The sequence below is a fragment of the Bufo gargarizans genome, chromosome 9 (assembly GCF_014858855.1).
Source record: "Bufo gargarizans isolate SCDJY-AF-19 chromosome 9, ASM1485885v1, whole genome shotgun sequence".
NCBI lineage: Eukaryota > Metazoa > Chordata > Amphibia > Anura > Bufonidae > Bufo > Bufo gargarizans.
Window position 1 is genome coordinate 147,254,780 of NC_058088.1, and position 17,198 is coordinate 147,271,977.

General features: G+C 43.0%; 1 protein-coding gene across 1 annotated transcript in view; it reads right to left on the reverse strand.

Moving 5' to 3' along the window:
• Positions 1 to 241: 241 nt before the first annotated feature.
• Positions 242 to 17,198, reverse strand: part of GLA (galactosidase alpha) — a 62,788-nt gene continuing 45,831 nt past the window's right edge. Inside the window, exons 6-7 of the mRNA XM_044305994.1 lie at positions 14,707 to 14,904; positions 242 to 1,503 (exon numbers count right to left, since the gene is read on the reverse strand). Of these exons, the coding sequence (XP_044161929.1) occupies positions 1,249 to 1,503; positions 14,707 to 14,904 (453 nt within the window). The 3' untranslated portion in view covers positions 242 to 1,248. The remainder of the gene's footprint in view (positions 1,504 to 14,706; positions 14,905 to 17,198) is intronic.

Sequence of the window (17,198 nt, forward strand, 5' to 3'; positions counted from 1 at the left end):
TAATTTTTTCTTGGTGTTCATGGTTAAATAATGCACTAACTTAATAGTTTAGGTCATTACTGATGTGGAAGAATCGGTAGTAGGGTCCTCACACACGAATTTGGCTCTGGTTATTTTATTTATTTTTTAAACAGAAAAAAAAAATGTCAGAATAAGCGCAAGTGATTTTTTTTCGTTAATTTTTGCACATGTGCATCTTACCACTAGCATTTTTTTATATGGTGTTTTTCCCCTATAGAGAAGATAATGTGAAAATGCCTGAAAAACTGGAATAAGCTGCAGCATGCTGTTTATTGAAAAGAAGCCAGAAAGACAAATGATGCCACCTAAATAACAAAGATGACAGGAGCAAAAAATGCTCGTTCCCATAGACCTTGAGTCAACAGCTGGAGCTGCTGTTTTTACAGCAAAAAATGTTGCAAAGCACAGAAGACCAGTATAAAAACGGTGTGAAAGCACCCTTATCACCAATCTCAACCACTGCAGCTGGAACCTGGGTGTCCGTTACAGCCAGGCTCCTGCACACATCACAACATTCGGCAGCACGTATAACCCATAGATGGTGTATATGCATGTAATTGTGCATTAGGACATTAAAGTCAGTGGAGATGGCTATTTTGAAAATCAGTCACACAGTTGTGCTTCTTGTCTGTAAGTTGAAAAGCAGTAGAAGGCAGAGGCTTCTGATAAAAAAAAAATGATTTAGGTAGTCCTTTCTGTGGGGTATTTTTTAGGAAAACACTTGTTTGTATCTTCTCACAAAATAAACTCATCCCTAAAACCATGATATTTTAAAGGAGTTGTCCAGTCTTTTCCTCAGGATAGGCCATCACTAGCTGATCGGCGGGGGTCTGACACCCTGCCAGTCAGCTGTAGCCCCATTGACAGATATCAGCACTGGAACTAAACAGCACTGTCAACGCTGTAGTGGAAAATGTGGGCAATGATTTTAATGGGAGCAGAGCTGCGAGACGAGCGCTGTCCACTGCTACGTTGACAGTGCTGATTTCTGTGGACAGAGCTACACCCAAACAGCTGAGAGCAGGCCATACCTTATATAAAGCTAGACAACCCCCTTTAGCAATTTAAATATTTAAGTGAAAAGGAACATGCAGTATTTCAAAAACCAGTTGATTGCACTATTCATTGTGATCAAATTAAGCAATTTTAATATTTTAGCGCTCAGTAACCTACAGTATTCCCAAAACCAGTTGATTGCACCAGTCATTGTGAGCCAAGCTGCAGTGCTTATTCCACCCTCAACAATACCGTGCCAGAGGGGTTCACTGATAGTTGCAAGCAGAATGTTTCATTGAAGCTCCCGTACTCATACCGCGTGGGAAGCAACTGTGTCAAATAACACTTTTTACAAGCTAATCCTTTCCAGAGCATGCTACGTAACAGAAGAAACTGTTGAGCACCACCTATCTCGTAGCGATTTGTCACCGAAACTGCAAGACATCCTCCAGCAAGGGGCTTTTCCCACAATTCAAAGCCATCTACCTGAAATAACAAATTGATATTATGTTTCATTATTACAAAAATGACATTTGTACTAAATACCAAAAACAATGTATTAACCCTTGAGGACATGTCGATTTTCACATTTCCATTCTTCACTCCCTGCCTTCCAGGAGCCATATCTTTATTTTTCTGTTCATAGACATATGAGGGCTTGTTTTGGCGGTCAATTTGTTATTTCTAATGGCACTATTTACTGTTGCATACTACGTAGGGGGAAGCTGGATAAAAATGCCAAAATATGGTGAAATTGGGGAAGAAAAACAATGCAATTCCAGTTTTATGGGTTTTATTATTACAACGATCACTTTGCAGTAAAACTGACCTGTGCCTTTCATTTTCTGGGTTAGTACAATTACAGCAAAACCACCTTTGTAAAGTTTTTCTTGTGTTTCAATACTATGTTTGAAAAATGTTTGAAAAAAAAAAAAAAAAACACTGCAAAAAAATTCATCAACGTATTCTTAACCCCTTAAGGACACAGGGCATACAGGTACGCCCTTGTGCCCTGGTACTTAAGGACACAGGGCGTACATGTACGCCCTGTGCATTTTCGATCACTGCCGTGCGGCTGGCAGTGATCGGAACCCGGTGCCTGCTCAAATCATTGAGCAGGCACCTAGGCTAAATGCGCGGGGGGGTCCCGTGACCCCCCCATGTCGGCGATCGCGGCAAACCGCAGGTCAATTCAGACCTGCGGTTTGCTGCGATATCTGCAGTTTATGATCCCCGCGGTCCCTGACCGCGGGGATCAGAAACTTTAGGATTCAAAACTTTGTCCAGTATTCCTCCCCCTGCACCCCTGAGTTATTTGGGCACGGTGGGAGGTGCAGGGGGAGGGTTGCGGGCGGTGCGGGAGGCGGGCGGTGCGGTAGGCGGGATCGCGATCCCCCGCCCGCCTCCCATTGCGTAATCGTTGGCGTCTAGTGGGTATACCAGGGTGCCAGCACATTGCTGGCACCCTGGTATAAACGGCTGACATCGGTGATGCGATGTCAGCCGTTTAACCCTTTCCATACAGCGGTCCGTACGGACCGCTGTATGGAAAAGGTTAACAGTAAGAGGGAGCTCCCTCCCTCTCCCATCGGGGGGCTGCTGTGCCTTTGCAGTCCCCCGAATGGAGAGGGAGAGAGCTCCCAGGCAGCCCCCCCAAGCCCCGTCCTTACCCTTCCCCGTCTGCGCAGTTCTGACCATAACTGAGCAGACGGGGAAGGTTCCCATGACAACAGGACGCCTTCTCAGGCGTCCTGCTGTCCATGGTTCTGAACAGATCTGTGCTGAAAGGCATAGATCTGTTCAGACAAAGTGTAAAATACAGTATAGTACTATATATTGTACTGTACTGTATTATGTAGACATCAGACCCACTGGATCTTCAAGAACCAAGTGGGTCTGGGTAAAAAAAAAAGTGAAAAAAGTGAAAAATAAAGTAAAAATCAAAAAACACATTTATCACTGATTAAAAATGAAAGAAATAAAATTCCCTACACATGTTTGGTATCGCCGCGTCCGTAACGACCTGATCTATAAAACGGTAATGTTACTTTACCCGAACGGTGAACGCCATAAAAATAAAAAATTAAAAACTATGATGAAATTGGAATTTTGCCCACCTTACTTCCCAAAAAAGGTAATAAAAGTGATCAAAAAAGTCGCATCTATGCCAAAATTGTAACAATCAAACCATTATCTCATCCCGCAAAAATCATACCCTACCCAAGATAATCGCCCAAAAACTGAAAAAGTTATGGCTCTTACACTATGGAAACACTAAAACATGATTTCTTTTGTTTCAAAAATGAAATCATTGTGTAAAACTTACATAAATAAAAAAAAGTATACATATTAGGTATCGCCGCGTCCGTATTCACCGGCTCTATAAAAATATCACATGACCTAACCCCTCAGATGACCACCGTAAAAAAATAAAAATAAAAACGGTGTAAAAAAAGCCATTTTTTGTCATCTTCCGTCACAAAAAGTGTAATAGCAAGCAATCAAAAAGTCATGTGCACCCCAAAATAGTGCCAATCAAACCGTCATCTCATCCCACAAAAAATGAGACCCTACTTAACCCCTTAAGGACCGGGCCATTTTTTGCAAATCTGACCAGTGTCACTTTAAGTGCTCATAACTTTAAAACGCTTTGTTTTACCCAGGCCGTTCTGAGATTGTTTTTTCGTCACATATTGTACTTCATGACACTGCTAAAATTGGGTCAAAAAAGTTATTTTTTTTGCATAAAAAAATACATTTTTTACCAAAAATTTAGAAAAATTAGCAAATTTCAAAGTTTCAGTTTCTCTACTTCTGTAATACATAGTAATACCCCCAAAAATTGTGATGACTTTACATTCCCCATATGTCTACTTCATGTTTGTAGCATTTTGGGAATGATATTTTATTTTTTGGGGATGTTACAAGGCTTAGAAGTTTAGAAGCAAATTTTGAAATTTTTGAGAAATCTTCAAAATCCCACTTTTTATGGACCAGTTCAGGTTTGAAGTCATATTGTGAGGCTTAGATAATAGAAACCTCCCAAAAATGACCCCATTCTAGAAACTACACCCCTCAAGGTATTCAAAACTGTTTTTTCAAACTTTATTAACCCTTTAGGTCTTCCACAAGAGTTAATGGCAGATAGAGAAACAATTTTGAAATTTCTATTTTTTGGAAAATTTTCCAATATAATCAATTTTTTCCAGGAGTAAAACAAGGGTTAACTGCCAAACAACACTCAAAATGGGTTGCCCTGATTCTGTAGTTTGCAGAAACACCCCATATGTGGTCGTAAACTACTGTTTGGCCGAACGGTAGCACATAGAAGGAGGGGAACACCATATGGGTTTTGGAAGGCAGATTTTGCAGGACTGGTTTTGTTTATACCATGTCCCATTTGAAGCCCTCTGTTGCACCCCAAGAATAGAAATTTCAGAAAAGTGACTCCATCTAAGAAAGTACACCCCTCAAGGTATTCAAAACTGGGTTTACAAACTTTGTTAACCCTTTAGGTGTTCCACAAGAGTTAATGGCAGATGGAGAAACAATTTTGAAATTTCTATTTTTTGGAAGATTTTCCAATATAATCAATTTTTTCCAGGAGTAAAACAAGGGTTAACTGCCAAACACCACTCAAAATGGGTTGCCCTGATTCTGTAGTTTGCAGAAACACCCCATATGTGGTCGTAAACTACTGTTTGGCCGAACGGTAGCACATAGAAGGAGGGGAACACCATATGGGTTTTGGAAGGCAGATTTTGCAGGACTGGTTTTGTTTATACCATGTCCCATTTGAAGCCCCCTGTTGCACCCCTAGAATAGAAATTTCAGAAAAGTGACTCCATCTAAGAAAGTACACCCCTCAAGGTATTCAAAACTGGGTTTACAAACTTTGTTAACCCTTTAGGTGTTCCACAAGAGTTAATGGCAGATGGAGAAACAATTTAGAAATTTCTATTTTTGGGAAAATTTTACAATATAATCAATTTTTTCCAGGAGTAAAACAAGGGTTAACTGCCAAACAACACTCAAAATGGGTTGCCCTGATTCTGTAGTTTGCAGAAACACCCCATATGTGGTGGTAAACTACTGTTTGGCCGAACGGTAGCACATAGAAGGAGGGGAACACCATATGGGTTTTGGAAGGCAGATTTTGCAGGACTGGTTTTGTTTATACCATGTCCCATTTGAAGCCCCCTGTTGCACCCCTAGAATAGAAATTTCAGAAAAGTGACTCCATCTAAGAAAGTACACCCCTCAAGGTATTCAAAACTGGGTTTACAAACTTTGTTAACCCTTTAGGTGTTCCACAAGAGTTAATGGCAGATGGAGAAACAATTTTGAAATTTCTATTTTTTGGAAAATTTTCCAATATAATCAATTTTTTCCAGGAGTAAAAGAAGGGTTAACTGCCAAACAACACTCAAAATGGGTTGCCCTGATTCTGTAGTTTGCAGAAACACCCCATATGTGGTGGTAAACTACTATTTGGCTAAACGGCAGGACATAGAAGAAGGGGAACGCCATATGGTTTTTGGAAGGCAGATTTTGCTGGACTGGTTTATTTACACCATGTACCCTTTCAAGCCCCCTGATGCACCCCTAGAGTAGAAACTCCATAAAAGTGACCCCATCTAGGAAACTACGGGATAAGGTGGTTGTTGTTTTGGGACTATTTTAGGGGTAAATATGATTTTTGGTTGCTCTATATTACTCTTTTTTGAGGCAATGTAACAAAAAAATTAAATTCTAAAATTGTTTCTACATTCGCTATTTAGTTTTGTGGAACACCTAAAGGGTTAACATAGTTTGTAAAGTAACTTTTGAATACCTTGAGGGGTGTAGTTTCTTAGATGGGGTCACTTTTTTGGAGTTTCTAGTCTAGGCTACATCAGGGGGGGCTTCTAATGGGACATGGTGTCAAAAAAAAAACTGTCCATCAAAATCTGCCTTCCAGAAACCGTATGGCGTTCCCTTCGTTCTATGCCCTGCCGTGCGGCTATATAGCCATTTACGACCACATATGGGGTGTTTCTGCAAACTACAGAATCAGGGCCATAAATATTGAGTTTTGTTTGGCTGTTAACCCTTGCTTTATTACCGGCAAAATGGATTTAAATTGAAATTTTGCCCAAAAATAGGTGTTTTGGCACAGTTTTTATTTTATATTTTTAACACCGTTCATCCGAGGCGTTTGGTCAAAAGTTATTTTTATAGCGACGACTTTTACGCACGCGACGATGCCCAATATGTATGGCTCTCAGACTTTGGACACACTAAGCAGGCATCCTAAAACTGCGGCCCTCCAGATGTTGTAAAACTACAATTCCCACTATGCCCTGATGATGGCTGTAGGTTGTCTGGGCATGCTGGGAGTTATAGTTTTACAACATCTGGAGGGCCGCAGTTTGAGGATGCCTGCACTAAAACTAATATTTTTTGGGGAAAGAAAAATAGTTTTCGTGTCTCCAAAGTCTGAGAGCCATAGTGTTTTATGTTCTCTAGTGAACTGTTGGGGATTATAAAAATTTAGTACTCCATGGAAGTGTGATACTCCCTGAAGCAATTGATAATGCAGAGGCCCGGATGATCGGGGCACGTGTCACACTGAGTTGTGGTGTCCTTCCGTATCCCCCTCTTGTGACACACTCTGCACTTTTTTTGGGTTCGTCCCTTCTTTCCAGTATGGGGGACCACACCTGGAAAGTGTTGGCCAGGGACGATCCGGGCGCCTCCAGTTCCCGAGGTACTCCGGCCTGCTCTTTCCCGGTCCGAAAAGATCAGGTCCTTGAGGACTGCCTCATAGAATTGGAGGAATGTCCCTGTGCTGCCAGCGCTTCGGGATAGTACAAAAGAGTTGTACATGGCAACCTGCACCAAGTAGACCGCAACTTTTTTGTACCATGCCCGGGTTTTGCGCATGGCGTTATATGGCGTGAGGACTTGATCCGAGAGATCAACTCCTCCCATATACCGATTGTAGTCGACGATACAATCGGGCTTGAGGACCGTTGCCGCGGTACCTCGCACAGGGACTGGGGTGGTGCCGTTACCGTGGATTGTGGACAGCATAAGGACATCCCTCTTGTCCTTATACCTGACCAGCAACAGGTTTCCACTGGTAAGTGCACGGGTCTCACCCCTGGGGATAGGTACCTGGAGGGGGTAGGCAGGGAGGCCGCGCTGATTTTTCCGCACGGTCCCACAAGCGAACGTGGATCTGGCGGCAAGGGACCTGAACAAGGGAATGCTGGTATAAAAGTTATCCACGTACAAGTGGTAACCACTATCCAGCAGTGGGTACATAAGGTCCCACACGAGTTTCCCGCTAACACCCAGAGTGGGGGGACATTCTGGGGGTTGAATACGGGAATCTCGCCCCTCGTACACACGAAATTTGTAAGTGTACCCTGAGGTACTCTCACAAATTTTGTATAGCTTCACGCCATACCTCGCCCGCTTTGTGGGAATATATTGGCGGAAACTGAGTCTCCCCTTGAACGCAATGAGCGACTCATCAACCGCGACCTCCCTTCCAGGTACGTAGGCCTGCTGAAATGTGGCCCCAAAGTGATCGATGACCGGCCGTATCTTATACAGCCGGTCATAGGCAGGATCACCTCGGGGTGGACATGCTGCATTATCGGAATAATGCAGACATTTCCGGATGGCCTCAAACCGGTGACGTGTCATGACCATACTGTACAGTGGGGTCTGGTACAAGACTGTCCCCACTCCAGTATTGTCTGACACTGGGTTTTTGGACTAGACCCATATGCAGCACGAGGCCCCAAAATGTCCTCATTTCGGCTGCACTGACCGGCGTCCAGCCACCGGGTCTAGCCAAAACTGAGCCTGGGTTTTGAGCGACGAACTGTTGGGCGTACAGATTCGTCTGCTCCACCATCAAATTCACCAGTGGGTTACTGAAAAAAAAACTAAAATAGTCTATTTCAGTAAACCCCACTGTGGGAATCTGGATTCCAGGATTGCCAGCGAAATCCGGAATCTCAGGCTCAAAGTCCACTGGGGGACACCAGCTAAGTTCATCGGCAGGGGTCTCCGGTGGACTTATTTGGTGGGCCGGGAAACCAGTACGAACCCCAGGGCGGCTCGTACTAGGGTGGGCCACAGGATCCCTAGCATGTGGGGCCCCTGGCTCCGCCTGGCGGCGTCTCCGCCGCCTTGGTGGCTCATCGTCATCCGATGATGATGAGGAGGATGCGGATGATAAGAGGAACGTGGGGTCATCCTCATCCTCACTGGGGCTCTCAGAGTCGGAGGCAATCTGGGCATATGCCTCCTCGGCCGAGAACACCCGGCGGGCCATGGGTGTGTGTGCGTGTAGGTGTGCGTGTGTGTAAAACTTTATTATATGTGCGTGTGTGTGTGGGCAACGGGTGTTCGCGTACTAAAAAAGGCAAAAAAAAAAAGGGCAAGTGTTAGGAAAAAAAAAAGTTAAAACTTGCTGATCAGCGGTACAACGCTGATCAGCGGTCGGTGGGGTGTGGGGCGGGCGATGCGCTAACAGTGGACGGACGCTAAAAAGTGCCGGCCAGTCAGCGCACGCAGAAAAAAAAAGTGAGGAGGGGGGCTGGTGGGGGGTGGGGGGGCTGGTGGGGGGTGGGTGGGGTGGGGGGGGTCTGGTGTGGGGTGGGGGGGCTGGTGGGGGGGGGCAAGTGGCAGGGGGGGGGTCTGGGTTAGGGTTAGATGGATAGATGGAAGTTTGGATAAGTTTTTTTTTTTTTCTTTTTTTCCTAACTTACTTTTCCCTTCTTTCCCTGCCTAACGGTGCCTCTCCCTCACTGACCCTAACCTACCTGGGTGGCGATGGGTGCAGGAGGGTGATGGATGCCGATTAGGGGGACACAGGAGCTGGTGCTGGACGATGCTGCCGGGTGCTCGTGCAGAACAGGAAGAGGAGGGGAGAGAGGAGCGCAGGAAGTTTGAATCTCGCGCCTCTCTCCCCTGCACCAATCAGCACCCTGGACAGCAGTGTTCAGCACCAGGGCCAGCACCGCCTCCTCAAATCCTCGGACTGCGATTGGTGGTGTATAATTACGCCACCGATCGCAGTCTTTTTCCGGTTCATCGGGTCACAGGACACCCGAATGGACCGGAAACGCAGAAAACCGCAGGTCTGAATTGACATGCGGTTTTCTGCGATCGCCGATACGGGGGGGTCAAATGACCCCCCCCTGCGTTGTTACGGGATGCCGGCTGAATGATTTCAGCCGAAATCCCGTTCCGATTAACCCCCGCGGCGCCGGAGTTACGGTTTTAAGTCAGGACGTACCGGTACGTCCTCGGTCCTTAAGGACTCGGGAAATAGGGCGTACCGGTACGTCCTCGGTCCTTAAGGGGTTAAGATAATCGCCCAAAAATTTAAAAAACTATGGCTCTTAGACTATGGAGACACTAAAACTTTTTTTTGTTTTAAAAATGAAATTATTGTGTAAAACGTACATAAATAAAAAAAATTGTATACATATTGGGTATCACCGCGTCCGTGACAACCTGCTCTATAAAATTACCACATGATCTAACCTGTCAGATGAATGGTGTAAATAACAAAAAAAAAAAAAACGGTGCCAAAAAAGCTATTTCTTGTTACCTTGCCGCACAAAGTGTAATATAGAGCAACCAAAAATCATATGTACCCTAAACTTGTACCAACAAAACTGCCACCCTATCCCGTAGTTTCTAAAATGGGGTCACTTTTTGGAGTTTCTACTCTAGGGGTGCATCAGGGGGGCTTCAAATGGGACATGGTGTCAAAAAAACCAGTCCAGCAAAACCTGCCTTCCAAAAACCATATGGCATTCCTTTCCTTCTGCGCCCTGCCGTGTGCCCGTACAGCAGTTTACGACCACATATGGGGTGTTTCTGTAAACTACAGAATCAGGGCCATAAATAATGAGTTTTGTTTGGCTGTTAACCCTTGCTTTGTAACTGGAAAAAACAATATTAAAATGGAAAATCTGCCAAAAAAGTGAAATTTTGAAATTGTATCTCTATTTTCTATTAAATCTTGTGCAACACCTAAAGGGTTAACAAAGTTTGTAAAATCAGTTTTGAATACCTTGAGGGGTGTAGTTTCTTAGATGGGGTCACTTTTATGGAGTTTCTACTCTAGGGGTGCATCAGGGGGGCTTCAAATGGGACATGGTGTCAAAAAAACCAGTCCAGCAAAATCTGCCTTCCAAAAACCGTATGGCATTCCTTTCCTTCTGCGCCCTGCCGTGTGCCCGTACAGCAGTTTACGACCACATATGGGGTGTTTCTGTAAACTACAGAATCAGGGCCATAAATAATGAGTTTTGTTTGGCTGTTAACCCTTGCTTTGTAACTGGAAAAACAATATTAAAATGGAAAATCTGCCAAAAAAGTGAAATTTTGAAATTGTATCTCTATTTTCTATTAAATCTTGTGCAACACCTAAAGGGTTAACAAAGTTTGTAAAATCAGTTTTGAATACCTTGAGGGGTGTAGTTTCTTAGATGGGGTCACTTTTATGGAGTTTCTACTCTAGGGGTGCATCAGGGGGCTTCAAATGGGACATGGTGTCAAAGAAACTGTCCAGCAAAACATGCCTTCCAAAAACCAAACGGCGCACCTTTCACTCTACGCCCCGCTGTGTGGCCGTACAGTAGTTTACGGCCACATATGGCGTGTTTCTGTAAACGGCAGAGTCAGGGCAATAAAGATACAGTCTTGTTTGGCTGTTAACCCTTGCTTTGTTAGTGGAAAAAATGGGTTAAAATGGAAAATTAGGCAATAAAATGAAATTCTCAAATTTCATCCCCATTTGCCAATAACTCTTGTGCAACACCTAAAGGGTTAACAAAGTTTGTAAAATCAGTTTTGAATACCTTGAGGGGTGTAGTTTATAGAATGGGGTCATTTTTGGGTGGTTTCTATTATGTAAGCCTCGCAAAGTGACTTCAGACCTGAACTCGTCCCTAAAAATTGGGTTTTTGTAAATTTCTGAAAAATTTCAAGATTTGCTTCTAAACTTCTAAGCCTTGTAACATCCCCAAAAAATAAAATATCATTCCCAAAATAATTCAAACATGAAGTAGACATATGGGGAATGTTAAGTCATCACAATTTTTGGGGGTATTACTATGTATTACAGAAGTAGAGAAACTGAAACTTTGAAATTTGCAAATTTTTCCCAATTTTTGGTAAATTTGACTTTTTTTATGCAAAAAAAAATATTTTTTTAACTTTATTTTACCAGTGTCATGAAGTACAATATGTGACGAAAAAACAATCTCAGAATGGCCTGGATAAGTCAAAGCGTTTTAAAGTTATCAGCACTTAAAGTGACACTGGTCAGATTTTCAAAAAATGGCCTGGTCCTAAGGTGTAAAAAGGCTGTGTCCCTAAGGGGTTAATATTCCCATAAATTTTTTATTTTTATGGAGCTATATGAGGGGACATCCTCTGCGTCTGGAGGAAAGAAGGTTTGTACACAAACATAGAAGAGAATTCTTTACGGTAAGAGCAGTGAGACTATGGAACTCTCTGCCTGAGGAGGTGGTGATGGCGAGTACAATATAAGCGTACAAGAGGGGCCTGGATGTATTTCTGGAGTGTAATAATATTACAGGCTATAGCTACTAGAGAATCAAAATCCAGCCTTTATGGATATAAATCTATATAGTGGGTTAAAGGTAAGGAATATTCTGGTCCAGCTACAACATAACCCTTACAAAAAGATAAACTTTAATATTACTCATACAACAAACAATTTGTCCAATGGTGTCCATACGCATAACCGTCCACCAAGATACTAATTAGAATTGGGGAAAAAGATTTACCCCCTGATGATCCTACACCGTGGGGAAAACGCGTTGGGGTTGATCACAGAATTTCCTGTGTTATCAATAGTTATCTTTTTAGGTGTCTTATTGTTTTTTGTAGTCGGTTGCACCGTGTACCTCTTGGTATTTCATACCATCACGGCTGTATACATTGTGCATTTTGTTGCATTTGATCCTTTCTGTCCGTGCTTATACCAGTCCACCAGTAGATCAATGATCATCAGCCCATACACAATAGGGCTAACTAGGAGCTGCCAGTTAGGTTCGAGGACGGGGGGGTCTCCACCATTAGGAGTCGCCCCTGGGCAGAGGGCCTAGTTCTAGGAAATGTAATTAGGGTCATCTTTTTCCCCAATTCTAATTAGTATCTTGGTGGACGGTTATGCGTATGGACACCATTGGACAAATTGTTTGTTGTATGAGTAATATTAAAGTTTATCTTTTTGTAAGGGTTATGTTGTAGCTGGACCAGAATATAGCTACTAGAGAGGGGTCGTTGATCCAGGGAGTTATTCTAATTGGAGTCGGGAAATATATTTTTTCCCCTTAAGTGGGGAAAATTGGCTTCTACCTCACAGTTTTCTTTTTTGCCTTCCTCTGGATCAACTTGCAGGATAACAGGCTGAACTGTATGGGCAGATGTCTTTTTTTCAGCCATATAAACTATGTTACTAGGGAACTTGAACAAGTGATCATCATATCATTGAAGTCTATAAGAAATTTGCTGTGTTCTTATTGAGCTCTGACAAAGTCAGGGTCTCCATTGGAACATAGTTGTGGAAGCCTCTGATCCTTTAGGACGACCAAGAATGGGAATGAAGAGCTCCCTCGATCGCCACAAGGAGGAGCTGTTCCAGCCCCCCTAGTGGCGATGTTGTCGGCCCCATGGACATAACTTCACATGAAATAAGATTAAAAAAAGCTGAATGGACATGGTCATATTATCACAGCCCAGAGCAGCGGATAGGAGCAATAAAGTTGAAAGTAAAACATTAGAAAACTATAGGTGCTTTCATAAATTATTATTTTAAAGGATGTTGATGCAAATCGTAAGACTCCTTCAAAGGCTGCGAATACCACAAAGGCAAAATTGTTCTTATGATTGCATTTGATAACACAAAACACTACCAGCTAAATAGCTCAATGTGTACCTAACCTTTTGAAGAACTTTATTTAACCCCTTGAGAACCTTGCTATTTTTGACATTAAGGACTATGCCGTTTTTATTTATTATTATTATTTGACCTGTGTCGCTTTATGTGGTAATAAATCTGGAATGCTTTTACTTATCCAAACCATTCTAAGGGTCCATTCAGACGTCCGTAGTGCATTGAGGATCCGCAAATTGTGGATCCGCAATACATCCGGCCGGCACCCCCATAGAACTCCCTATTCTTGTCCACAATTGCAAACAAGAATAGCACATGTTCTATTTTTTTCCGGAGCCGTGGACCGGAAGATCGGGTGCTCGCTCCGGAAATGCGGATGCAGAGAACACATCCCCATAGAGAATAAATGGGTCCGCATCCGTTCCACAATTTGCGGACGTGTGAATGGAGCCCAAGTATTCTTGCGATAAATTGTACTTCGTGAAAGTGGAAAATTTGATTTGATCACCTTTATTTATAAAAAAAATCCAAAACTTACAGAAAATTTGGAAAAACTTGCAGTTTTCAAAATTTGAATTTCTCTTTTTAAAGGGGTTATCCAAAACTATAATCTGCCCCCCATATACTGGACCCCTCACACGGAATACACTTACCCTGCTTCCTACGCCGCTCCTGGTCCCCGCACCGCCGCTTCTCCCCGTGCGTGCCGGCAGCCATTGGCAGGCGGGGAGAGCCTCCCTAGCCTCTTTTTATTGTAAGGGGGCTTTTTAAATTAAAACACAGTCATTTTTTTATTGTTAAAAACACTTATTTCACTCTTACTTTTGTCCCACTACGGGACTTCTGCATTTCCCTGTTTCAATGCAGTACAAAACATCTGTATTGTACTGCATTGGTCATCAGTGTATTACACAATGTAATACACTGATAGTTTGCCTATGAGACTCATCCTGGAGGCTGGGCCTCATAGGCTTCCATAGCTGCCGGGCCCCAAGGCCTTCAAAAGGCCTTTGGAGCAAAAAAGGGAGCGCAAACCTCCCATATGCACAGTCCGTGCTAACCATGGCATATGAGGGGTTAATTTACCGGCATCTGTGTTATCCTCGATGCTGGTGGATGCAGCAGGGGTCCGGCTGGTATGCTCGGGTACCAGCATTCTCATCATGGGTCCTTAAGGTGTTAAAAACTATTCTACATGCAATAAAATTAATTTTTGTAATATACTTTCATTTTTTCACATTCTATTTAGAAAGTAGACAATGGAATTTCAGGTGTCTAATGCTTTAGAATCACTACACCTGTACACCAGTGACATGTCAGCGTTCTACAGATTCCACTGTGATGCCACAGTGATCAATGTACAGACAGGAGGACATATCGAAGCTGCTGCTGTGCCAACTGCGCTCTACTAAAGCCTGGCTTAACACATGCGGTGTACCGAGCCTATACTGATGTGCTATACCAGGCGTTAGCTTAGTTGACACCGGCAGATGCAGCAAAGTGCTATGCCAAGCTCCTGCCTGCGTAAGCGCCACTTGCTAAAAGCTCTCCATAGTACAACAGTGCAGAAGACATGTACACCACTGTCAGTGGTGTACAAGTGTAGGGATTCCAAAGTGCTAGAAAGACCTGGAAAAAAAAAAAAAAAAAAAAGTGCAAAAGGTTATGTGCACATTATTAAAATAAATATTTCAATAGAAACATATTGTTCAATAGCTGATAATACTGCACAATCTGCCTTTTATTACCATAAGCACTCTGTACCCCTGGACACCAAGGGGGTCTTGGTTGATGGCAATGACTTCTTGGTTCTGCAAAAGTTCTTTGGATCTTGGATTGATATCTCGCAAATCATTAGACATTAGCAATGGAGCAGCCATGATGGACCATAGAGCCATTTGTGTGACTTCTTGATCCCAGCTCAAGCCAAAGTTACCAATAACAAGCTGGTAAATAAAAAAACAGGAGTCACAAGAAAGAAAGACCACAATAGCAACACAAATAACACAAACATAAGCCAGGTTGTGTTGATAAGATTTACATTAAGGTATAAGCAATATGAAGGGGCACACTCAAAAGGGAACCACAATGGTAGCAGAAAAATATGGACTTTATTAGTCTAAAAACATACCCCTAAAAAATACATATAAAAACATACAAGTAGGCACACTTATACCTATACAATTCTATGCAAATATGGTAGAACTGTAATAGGAGGGAAATAACTGTTGGTGTATTAATTTCCCATTGACATATATAGCGGCGTGCCGGCAATGTCCCGAAAGGTGCTATTGATAAACGTCGTACTAGTGTGGCCGCAACCACAATGCCCGATGTATATGTTGCACTAGATTCAGTGGCGTGCAGGAAACACAACTGGTGCCGAATATTATAGAAAGTCTAAGTATTGTGGCGAACACACTTCGCTTCACAGTGAAACAAATGTTTATATGACATACTTTCTTCATATTTCTTATAATGCTCATATATGAGCCCGGTGTTACCCCTCTTCACTGCTCTCCACAGCGTTGTATCCAGGCGGCCGTGCACTCACAGCGTCCCACGTGATGTGCTGGCCGTACGTGGCGTCCCACGTGATATGGTTGTCCAGGGAACCGGATAGACGCTTTGATGACGTCACTGTTTGGCGACTGCTCTTCCAGCTCTTGGATTCAAGCAGAGTTTCTTGCTTTATTGGTTATTTCCTTTGGTTCCAGGCTTACTTCTTCTTTGTTTGTAATAGTCCCACGCTCACTCTGTAATGCCAGACGCGTTTCAGGGTCTAACACCCCTTCCTCAGTGGCCAACTGAGTGAGCGGATCCTCACTCCTTATAAATGGGATGTCATTACCCACAATCCCACATTGTTTTGTGCACTTAATAATCTCTGGATTGGATTTCAATCATCATGTATGTATCTCTATGAGCTAAAACAATAAATAACCCCATGTACTTAAGTATACACAATATTGACACTAACAAATTATTAAAAATGGTTAAAAATCAAAATAGGAGAAAACTGCAAGGTCCAGCAACATTTTTCAGAGAAAACCCCTCAAAAATGCATAAAAAACGCATCAGTGTGAATTAGGTCATATATGCTTTTTTAGCCTACATGTGTGCAATTTACCCTCAAGAGTTGAGACCTACCACTAATCTTCTATTCTTACGTTGTTTGACTTAAGAGGCTCTATTATTCTTCCTCAGAAGAGGAGGTGAAATCTAATATTCTATTGCAGCCTAGGGGAGCCGTCCGTCAGGGAGGGGAGATCATGGTGTCGATAGTCGGCCAGACCGCGATGTCCCATCCCCGCTGGACAACACCCCCTCACAGGAACCCAAAGACTTCCATCTCGGCGTTCAGGTCTCTAGGGATGATTGTGTCGTATTCAAAGATTCTACGGTGATTACTGCCTCAACATATGTGCGATATGGTTTCCCCCTCTCCACACTTTTTTTACACTCTCAATGGCTGTGAATTTCAGACCAGTTGGATCACAATTGTGCTTGATTTTAAAATGTTTAGACAATGAATGGGTCTCTAGACCCTTCCTAATATTTGCCACATGTTCCGCTACTCTCTTTTTAAGCGTTCTTTTTGTCCTGCCTATATATTGTTTTCTGCAGTCACACTGTAGCAGGTATATCACATCTGTAGAGTCGCAGGTCACTGAAGGAATTCACTGAAGACACTACTTTTGTGGGGGGGTTTTCGGTATATTTGTAATTCTACAGTTGGCACATCTGCCACATTTAAAAAATCCATTTACTGCCAACCAATTGTCTTTTTTCTGGCTCTCCTTTCTCGCTTTGACAGTCGGGGCTATTTTCCCAGCTAAATTGTTGGCCCGTGTATATGTAATCTTGAGGGCTTAACTCAGCAAAGGACCTATCACTTTATCATTCAATAGGAGTCCCCAATGCTTCCGAATACTTTTTTCCATCATCTTATATTGGGAATTAAAGGGAAGGATAATCCTCAATGTTTCATCTCGTGGTTGAGGATGACTAGCCAAAAAGAAGTCTCCTCTTTCCATTCCCCTTACCTTCTCCAATGATTTATCAATGACCTGGGCTGGGTAATCTCTTTCCAATAATTGTTGTTTCAAACCAGTGGCTTCCTCATCAAACTTGCCGTCATCCGTACAATTTCGCCTTAGTCTACGGAACTGGCTCGTTGGGACATTGAGCAGCCACCGTGGAAGATGGCAACTGGCAAACCTGATGAAGCTATTTTTGG